The sequence below is a fragment of the Pimephales promelas genome, chromosome 5, assembly GCF_988280905.1.
Source record: "Pimephales promelas chromosome 5, fPimPro1.hap1.1, whole genome shotgun sequence".
NCBI lineage: Eukaryota > Metazoa > Chordata > Actinopteri > Cypriniformes > Leuciscidae > Pimephales > Pimephales promelas.
In genome coordinates, this window is record NC_142773.1 from 28,874,024 (window position 1) to 28,884,297 (window position 10,274).

General features: G+C 37.2%; 1 protein-coding gene and 1 long non-coding RNA gene across 2 annotated transcripts; one reads left to right on the forward strand and one right to left on the reverse strand.

The window, feature by feature from the left end:
• Positions 1 to 1,577: 1,577 nt before the first annotated feature.
• Positions 1,578 to 4,338, reverse strand: LOC148981464 (uncharacterized). The gene is made up of 5 exons (XR_016168563.1): positions 4,150 to 4,338; positions 3,769 to 3,823; positions 3,284 to 3,363; positions 2,654 to 2,822; positions 1,578 to 2,169 (listed from the first exon to the last, which is right to left on the reverse strand). It is a non-coding gene; the product is annotated as an uncharacterized LOC148981464 (long non-coding RNA).
• Positions 4,339 to 4,523: 185 nt separating this feature from the next.
• shhb (sonic hedgehog signaling molecule b) lies at positions 4,524 to 9,986 on the forward strand. The gene is made up of 3 exons (XM_039675827.2): positions 4,524 to 4,832; positions 6,479 to 6,740; positions 7,425 to 9,986. The coding sequence occupies exons 1-3, from the start codon at positions 4,524 to 4,526 to the stop codon at positions 8,102 to 8,104; spliced, it is 1,251 nt and encodes a 416-aa protein (XP_039531761.2). The 3' UTR covers positions 8,105 to 9,986.
• Positions 9,987 to 10,274: the final 288 nt, after the last annotated feature.

Consider the following 10,274-nt stretch of genomic DNA (forward strand, 5'->3'; position numbering starts at 1 on the left):
TGATCATCATAACAAGTCACATTGTGCAATAGTGCAATGACTATATTGACAGAAATGGGAGATTGATAAACATGCTGAAACAATAAAAACATTCAACATTTAAAACATAAAAAAATTCTGATTCTGATTATTCCTCTGCAAAACAGACAAGATGAATTCAGTATCCTCGACTACCTTAGAGCCTGGACACTGAAGTGCGTTTACACGTGTAAACAACATCCGGATACAGGTTGCATGTTAATGCCAAATGTAAATGCAGCCTATGTTAATCGATAATGGTCCAATATAAAAATTAAATATTTTGTCTAAATAATTCAACAGTAAAACATTGAAGTAAAAATTATTCAAAAGTAAAGCATTAAAAACTAAAATTAATAATTTTATCAATGTTATCAATACTAAAAGTAAATAGGCAACACTTATAAATTATTTAAACAAATTAATAAATCATTTTATTGTACATTATGTAATATGGATATTCACTTAAAGATTACATTTATTAAGCTAGTCTTATTGCAATATGGTCTTTTTTTAAAGATTTACTTTAAGTGAGTGTTAGATGACAGCAAAGGTAATCTAAAAGCATAAATAGCTGAAATGAGCATGCACAAATAATATTCAAAATGTTTCAGTCACTCTGTCAGTCAACACAGGCCAATAATTGATATGGTACAGATATATGGTGTATCCCTACTGTTTACTGTCCCAAAACATATCACAATGGCCCCTTCTTATCCCTACCTGAGACAGATAGTGGACTGTTCATTTAAATGTGGTAGGTACTGAATGTTTGTAGATGATGGAATAAAAAGAAAGCAACTGATCAAAACTTCAGATTGTTAAGAAAAAGAAATCAAGCATTGGTTCAAGTCACGCAACCTTGCAAAATGAGGATAGAAATCTAAGAGCATTACTAAAAATGACATTGCTTTGTCTCATTGCTCTGCAACATTCAAGAGGTCCCTATATAACTCTGTAACCATTGTCAGAAACCACTACAAGTCTCACAACCAGATATAGGAAGGCCATAACATTTACAAGGGTCCGTCAAAACTTAAAAAGGAGGCCTCCCATTAGTAAAGCCAGGTATTTCCTGTGGATGTGAATGGCCTTTTGGCCGACAAGAATAAACCATACCTATCTGAAACAGCTTAACTGGTCCAGTGACCCATCTGTCCACAGGTATTTTAAAGGACTAAAAAGACTGGTTCAAGTATGTCTTTCAGACCTGACCAGATGGATGGTTGGCACTGAGAATTTACATAAACCATGAAACAACTAAAACTGAGGCACGGCTAAAAAAAAATCCAGCATTTTCAAAGCCCATAGGGTTGAATACTCAACTTATAGTGATTTCGACAGTTATTATAGCAAACTGCTAATCCTTGTTCATGTTTAAGCATGTTGTGATGCAAAAAAAAATTGAATACTATACAGTGTAATGTAATTTGCTTTCAGAAAGAGTACACACCATCACTATAGCATATATATATATATATATATATATATATATATATATATATATATATATATATATACACACACACTCACCTAAAGAATCATTAGAAACACTTGTTCAATTTCTCATTAATGCAATTATCTAATCAACCAATCACATGGCAGTTGTTTCAATGCATTTAGGAGTGTGGTCCTGGTCAAGACAATTTCCGGAACTCCAAACTGAATGTCAGAATGGGAAAGAAAGGTGATTTAAGCAATTTTGAGTGTGGCATGGTTGTTGCTGCCATACGGGCCGGTCTGAGTATTTCACAATCTGCTCAATTACTGGGATTTTCACGCACAACCATTTCTAGGGTTTACAAAGAATGGTGTGAAAAGGGAAAAACATCCAGTATGTGGCAGTCCTGTGGGCAAAAATACCTTGTTGATGCTAGAGGTCAGAGAATAATGGGCCGAATGATTCAAGCGGATAGAAGAGCAACTTTGACTGAAATAACCTCTCGTTAGAACCGAGGTATGCAGCAAAGCATTTGTGAAGCCACAACACTCACAACCTTGAGGGGGATGGGCTAAAACAGCAGAAGACCCCAACGGGTACCACTCATCTCCACTTCAAATAGGAAAAACAGGCTACAATTTGCAAGAGCTCGCCAAAATTGGGCAGTTGAAGGCTGGAAAAATGTTGCCTGGTCTGATGAGTCTCGATTTCTGTGGAGACATTCAGATGGTAGAGTGAGAATTTGGCATAAACAGAATGAGAACATGGACTAAATAACACAGCACTAAATAAAAAATGACACGCATTTTGTATTATTTCTCTTATATAGTTACAATAGTTAACATTTTGGAGATTCTGCTAGGTGTATGTAAACTTTTGGCCATACAGTAGCCCTATATATACACAGTTCTGTTCATAAGTTTGTGTATATATGACAATAAATCCAGTATTAATTCAATTCCGACACAAATGACTACGGGTGTACTCACACTTGGCGATCTGAACTGTGCCTGAGCACGTTTGACCCCAAAAGTCTAGTGTTTGACTAGTGTGATCTCACCATACCCCAAGTGTGATTATACGCCCTGACTAACCGAACTGATTGGCCAAACAGGCAACATGTAACAAAATATTGTCAGATTTAATAGACTGGCCTACTTAGCCTGACTTATTAATGTGAATGTCTCTACTTACTGCAATGTGAAAAAGTTTGTCTTTGTCAGAGGGAGTTGAGAATTCAGTCCTAACATTGAGGAGTCTGTTCATTAAAGCATGTCTCACTGAGAGCTTTCAGGATTGACAGCACTTGTTGCCAGAACAGCCAAATGGTGCAAGGACATCCTGACATCCACCATCATCCCATCTAAATCAAAAACAAGAATGGTTTCATCTCACAAATTGAACTTTTTTTGAGTTAAGGTCACCCCAGCCTTTTAAGAGTGATTGCAGGACTAAATATTTTGTATAAAGAGATCACATGTGTCTGGCTGTGTACCACTGGATTCTAAACAAATATGTTGGTTTATGTAAACATCATAAATATCAACATATATTTGTATATATAGATATATATTTATTTCTGATTGAAGAGATTAAAAGGCCACTTCACTCCATCATGGAACACCTGTTGCAGAACGGATCTTAGTCTGAAACATCCTGTTAACAAATCCTTATTTTGTATACAAAATTGTGTATAGCTATATATTCATGTCACATAAATACATTTGTTTTAGCAAATGAAGGTTTAGCGTTTTCAAATGTAACTGAGTCATCTGTGGGTCAAACCACACAGAGTGGCAAGAGGGTGAGTTTTTGCTCACTCACATGACAATTTTCAGAAGCTCTTGAAAGGCCAAACCAGGTAGGTGTTATAAATTCAGAGATGCACCATTTATTCATTTTGCCTAAACAGAGAAAACAAACCCCTTCAAAAAGAGTCACAAAAAATATAAAATGCTGATATTTTTACTAAAGCAGCACAAACAACAGCGCATATTAACAACCAAACTCAACACACAATAAACATTTCAGCAGTCAAAAGTGCTTTATAATCATCTTGATGATAGCAACTTTTACTTTATTACAAGATGTTCTATTAGCATTACGAGGCAGACATAAAGGCAAAATAGTAAACAGGAGGATTTAGCCCACAGTCTAAGAAAGCATGCAGGATCTAAACTTTAGGACAGGAATGAATGATTGGACTTTGTATTCCCTGATTATTCCCTACCAAAGACATAAAACGGATGAGAGTAAAAAATACAACGGTCAACAGTGTAACTCAGCATTTGGATCTGTGAGTGACTTACACTTCGCTGTCCTTGGACTTCATGAAGTCTACACCAGCCTTGAAGAGAAGTCTGACTAAATAATAATAATAAAATAAGACAGTCAGTGTAAAGGAATGAAGAGACAAAAAATAATCTATTTTAATTCTTCTTAAAATCACATGTCCAAATGTCAACTTTTGTACATTAACCTATAATCAATACAAATAATCTGTTAAAAAGCAGGATGTAGTGACCTTGATTTATGACAATGTTTTAAAAAGAGGGGTAAAGGGTATTTCCAAGGGCTGATTTTAAATATATTTTTGTTTCTTTAAAATATCATTTTTATAACATTTGTTATTTCTGATTTGAAACCGCTACTAATAACATAATTTTATTGACATTAAACCTAGAGTTTACCATGGCAACTTGAGTGACATTTCTGCAGAAATGAGGGAGGTATGGAGACAGTCTTTTTTCGGATGGCATCATAGTTGGACGGCACTCCGTCAAGTCAGTAGACTCCCTCCCCCTGCCATAGATTTGCTCTGTAATTCATATGGGTAGACTGCCTCTACTCATAAGCGTCTCACCCTACCTCCCGTCAAACTAAGTCGCTCTTTCGTCTCCCACTTAGCAGTGACAGCCAACCTCCAATGTGCTCAGTCAGTGGCTATCGAGAGCGGTCGTTATTGCACCTGCTTCGGTAGTGGTCGTTGGGTAGCATCCGGCACGCGCGAGAGTACCCCGTGAGTGACTAAACTTTAGAGATCCGAAAGAGATCATTTAACGTCATGGACGTAAGGCTGCATCTGAAGCAAATTGCTTGTCTGTGTTTTATCAACCTGCTTCTGACGCCTTGTGGATTAGCCTGCGGTCCTGGTAGAGGGTATGGAAACCGAAGACACCCAAAGAAATTAACCCCGTTGGCTTACAAGCAGTTCATTCCCAACGTCGCTGAAAAAACGCTCGGGGCCAGCGGCAAACACGAAGGCAAAATCACAAAGGATTCAGAGAGATTTAATGAGCTGATTCCGAATTATAATCCCGATATCATCTTTAAAGACGAGGAAAATACAAACGCGGACAGACTGATGACCAAGGTATGGACTCATGCGTGCGTAATTACCCAGACGCACACTATCATAAATAATGCATCTCTAGTTTGGCCGTTAAAAAAAAATCATTTCAGATATGGCTTTATGAAGATTGTAAAAAAAACAAAAAAAAAACATTGATGTTGCATTATGGGCTCTTGTGTTCTTTAACGCACCAGAACAGAGCAGGGATGTTTTATTGCATAACTAGAGAATAAAACTTATTGGTGTAATTCTAATAAGTTGTTATATTTCATCAGGCTGTACAAATTTGTAACATAACCTTTATTTAGGATTCCCAGCACTTTGACATTGCGCGGTAAAACTAAAACTTTAACTGTTGATAATCCGACATATAGCAGTGCGCTATAACATTTTCACCATGCAGGCACCTGGGCTTAAGTGATGTTCTCAATATGAACATACTTAAGACTTTGCGTGGAACGTTTGTACTTTGATTTACATTTACATATATATATATATATATATATATATATATATATATATATATATATATATATATATATATATATTAAATGTAATTGAATTAAAAATGACTATTCGCTGTCCTGAAAATTTGCATGATAGTCTATCTTTGACATTGGAGCAAACTAAGCACCATTGGATAATTTAGTGTTAGTGGTGAAATGCATTTGCTGAGCATAGCCTACGTTTTTTTTCTCCTAATAAAGAAGGCTTCTGAAAGTTAATAACATAATTAAATACACGAAACACCCCGCCTCCACACATCGTAAGCATTGCGTAATATATTTTTTTTCCCTCTGGTCTGCCCGATCAATTAATTCGTTCCCCCAAGATCACTTCTGCGTGTCTGTTTATGAATACATCTCATGACCTGCTTTTATTGTCTTCTTAAGAAAATGTGGGTCAGACGTGATCTTTGTCACTGATGTTGCGCGTAGTAGGCTATTGGATAATACCGGCTCCCGTGGCGAGCGCGTTTTGTTGCCATTCACTCAGCCGGTGCACTGCTTTCTCTGATTAAAATGTTTTAGGATAATTACTTGAAGCCAATTACAAAACGTTTTCTCTCGCAATCTCTAGCATCAAAGTAACTTGCCCCAGTACAAAAATGCACGTCCACAATGCCATGGAAGAATCAGCATTTAAGCAATTCATTGGTGGCGCAACGTCTCTGTATTACTGCTGCACATGCTGAGAGAAAGAACTTGAATTTTCAGCTCTATTTACTCCTCTCGGTTATCGATCGGTCGGTCTAGAGTCTGCGCTTTTGACCTATGGCAATAAACGATCTCTCCATCGCACAAACTGATGTCAACTGTGGCTGACTGGCAGTTATTTAAATCAACCCAATTCTGAAATGATTGCATCAATTGACCAGTAATTCCTTTTTAGATGTAGGCTATATTTAGCATTTTGCAAGAACATTTGTTTTAAACACACAGAAACAATATAAAGGTCACTGTATAGTCGTATGCATAGCCTACGAAAAACAAACTTTTTTGGATAAGTTGCAGTGATGACTTGGAGAGGAGAACCGAAAGACCCTTTTGGGCATACTTTTTATTTATTTATATTTTTACCTCTAAATATTCAGTAAATCTTCTGACACTTTAAAAGGGTAGGCTATATGTATTGTGATTGACAACCTTCCTCTCTCACTCATTCAGCGCTGTAAGGACAAGTTAAATTCGTTGGCGATATCCGTTATGAACCAGTGGCCGGGCGTGAAACTGCGCGTCACTGAAGGCTGGGATGAGGATGGTCACCATTCCGAAGAATCTTTGCACTACGAGGGACGCGCAGTGGACATAACTACCTCAGACAGGGATAAAAGCAAGTATGGGATGCTATCTAGGCTTGCAGTGGAGGCAGGATTCGACTGGGTCTATTACGAATCTAAAGCCCACATACACTGTTCCGTCAAAGCAGGTGAGAACAATGTTACTTTTGGCCTAGCTGACATAATACATGTAGCTTATGCTACATAGATGCATAATTTAAATATCTCAGTCTATTTATGTGTTAATATAATTTTAGAAACATATCCAAGAACTTCAGCAAATAGCATGAAAAGATAGGCTTGAGGCATCCTTTGGGGTTCATCAGATTGCCACATTGCATAACCTTGGCACTGTTAGTCTAGAATATAGTTTCCAAATATTGAGATCTTATATAAAAAATCTTTTTTTTTTCATTTTACAGGGTAATAATTTGTTAAATAATCATTGTTAACACATCAATACATATTTTTTTTCTAACCAAGAGCAGCTGAAATAACAAATATAATGACAAACTTATAAAACTTATAAGAAGTGTTAAATGCTGCTAATTATGTAGTTTACTGCGCGTTGGGATTTCTGCACCTGTGTAAACAGTTATACAAAACTAAAGGGATCAAGGAAAAGCAAAGTCTGTAGGCTCAATTTAAATGACAATGTCGGATCACTTTTGTGTTAATTCAGGAGCCAGAATCACCAGACAGCGTTTCAACCCTTGCAGCTTTAGTCTACCCGTGTTTGGATTTGTTTCCATATCCCCAGCAGTCAATCCATTTTTTTTTTAAAGCTTTACAAATATACATTCCTAAATGGTCTATTTTTACTTTTATCGCAGAAAATTCGGTCGCTGCTAAATCAGGGGGATGTTTTCCTGGAACGGGTACAGTGACACTTGCAGACGGGAGGAGGAAACGTATCAGAGATCTTAAAGTGGGCGACCGGGTTTTAGCATCCGACGAGAGAGGAAATGTCTTATTTAGCGAATTCATTATGTTCATGGACCACGATCCGAAAACGAAAAGACAATTCGTCGTCATCGAGACGTCAGAGCCTTTTACAAAGCTGACCCTCACAGCCGCGCACCTTGTCTTCATCGGGAACGCTTCAGCTAGTTTGGGTATTACAGCAACATTTGCAAGCAACGTGAAGCCCGGAGATAACGTTTTGGTGTCGGATGGCACAAGCAGGACCCTCAAGAGCGTTACCGTAAAGAGGATTTACAATGAAGAGCACGAGGGCTCTTACGCGCCAGTTACAACTCACGGAACTATAATAGTGAATCGGGTGCTGGCTTCGTGCTACGCGGTTTTTGAGAATCACACATTGGCACATTGGGCTTTTGTACCGGTCAGGTTAAGTCACAAGCTGATGACGTGGATTTTTCCGGCTCGTGATTCAAACGTCACTTTTCAGGAGGACGGCATCCACTGGTACTCAAATATGCTGTTTCACATCGGATCTTGGCTGCTGGACAGAGACTCTTTCCATCCTCTCGGGATTTCACATTTAAGCTGAGACTGCAGCTATACAGTGTTTCACTACGTGGACATCAGACTATGTAGCCTATCTTTATTTTCTGTAAGAAAAGCCTTAAAGTGTTCACTCAATAATTTATTTGTATTGGATTATCTGTTTCTGAAAACGTAGGCTACACGCCGTTTCAAGCATGTGACCGTTTTTTTGTGCATTTTGTGAAACATAAAAGAGAGTATAGGATTTAAGAGAAAGCATTGAAATTACAGGACTGTAACGTTACAGTGAGTGTGCAACCGACTGTTCTGTTATATTGGATAGGCTAAGCATAGGATGGCGCTCAAAATTATATTTTTATACACAGATTTGTATATTATTAGATTTTTGAGGGATCTAAAAGTATTTACAGAATCATATTTCGTTATTTGAAATAGTGCCAAGTAGGCCTACGAAAGCGCGGTAAATTTAAACAGTTGCGATGTATCAACGAACTGTTCATGCCATTATGTCATGTGTCATTGTTTTTGTGTAGCCTATTCACTACACTAACAGTTTTTTGTTTAAATGTAGGCTACATTTCTTGACAAAAGTACTCAAAATAAATTCATGGTACGAAGTGTAAATTATTCAATGACCTTCAGAGCTTGACTTGTAATTTGGGGGTTAAAATGTATTTTTGAGAAAAAGTTAGCTTACCATCAAATAGGCCATTTTAAAGGTATTTTAAACAACTAAAAATGCTAATATTTGTGTTATTTTCTTGAAATACTATAAAGTGATAACGGAAACCGCTCGAGCAGCCTTCTGTTGCTAGGTTACCCCTGGTGGGAGCGCGACTTTAGTTAACCCCGTTGGCTTGCATACGACTTTACCAACCTCACAATTCGCTCTGCGTAAACGGTACATTTTTCACTTTTAAATGTTTTAGGAATTGAAAAGACAAACTTTAAAATTTGGATTAGACGTAACCTATGTTTTATTTTTCCACTGACTAATCTAATTTTTTGTTTGTTTGTTTGTTTTCTTGAGGGGTTCAATAAACAAGCGCTTTAATATCGGGTTGGGCTCATAGGCCATTTGCATAAAAGCAAAATCTCGAATGGGACTACAAACCAATAATTGCCTAAATTAACTTAAAACTCAACGCACATCGTTTTTGTATGAGCATCTGGCCTCGACCCTTAATCGCCGATGTTGCAGCAAGACTTTCGACAACATTTAGGAAGTAGCCTAACGTTTGGCCTATTGTGTCTATTAATGTCTTAAAGTAAAACCCAGATCAACAATTTCCCAGCGTTAGAGTAATTTAGTCACCACTCTGATAACCAATCTACAAAATATGCATTTTACACATGATGCTTGAAACGTCCACAGTAAGAGACGAGTATGGTGTGTGTAAGGCTTATGTAGTGCGACATCTACTGGGTCTTTACGGCTCTGACACACTGCTCCAAGTTTCCCCATGACAAGCAACATCAGCGCATATTTTCTCGAACAACGGATGAAGTTTATCTGAAATGTTTTGAAACATTGTATTTGAAACGTTCTTTTTAATTTTAAAGTCACCACCCGACATACTGACATAAGCTTACACTCTTAAAAAGAAAGGATCCAAAAAGAAGTTTTGTAGGGAAGCCATTTTTGGTTTCCCAGAGAACCTTACAGTGAATAGTTCTTAAAACCATTTGTTTTCCTTTGTGTAAAACATGCTTATCTAAAGAACCTCCACTATAAATACCCTTTTGTGAAAAGGTTCAGTGGATGTGCCAATAACCATTCTTTTTAAGAGTACTCCTTTGGTTTGGTCAAGTTTGCATATTGAATGAAAAAGCCAACAAGATAGATACATTAACCACTATGCAGATCTGAAGATAAAAGAACACCTTGTAAATTACAAGAATAAAGCAGTTAATTGACATGTTAATCCCTGTGTGACCTTTGACATGATTGTTAGTGGATTTCCATGGCAGTTAGCCTGACAGATGTACCAAATATATGCCTTTAAAACAAAATCAATAATTTTGAAGGCTCCCTGTTATAGTAAAATCAAGCTCAACATGACCAAGACATATTCTTAAAAAGTCCTGGACGGTCTTGGAAGAAATATCAAGAAGCCTGAGACCTTTTCAGTCTATAAAATAGCCACAAAAAGGCTTAGAAAAAAAACACCACCACTGTTTCAACTGCACATATTGGTAAATTTCTGATAACA

Coding starts and splice junctions, on each gene's coding strand:
- shhb (XM_039675827.2), top strand. CDS start 4,524: ATGGACGTAAGGCTGCATCTGAAGCAAATTGCTTGTCTGTGTTTTATC. Junction 4,833..6,478: donor CGGACAGACTGATGACCAAG/GTATGGACTCAT, acceptor TCACTCATTCAG/CGCTGTAAGGACAAGTTAAA. Junction 6,741..7,424: donor ACACTGTTCCGTCAAAGCAG/GTGAGAACAATG, acceptor CTTTTATCGCAG/AAAATTCGGTCGCTGCTAAA.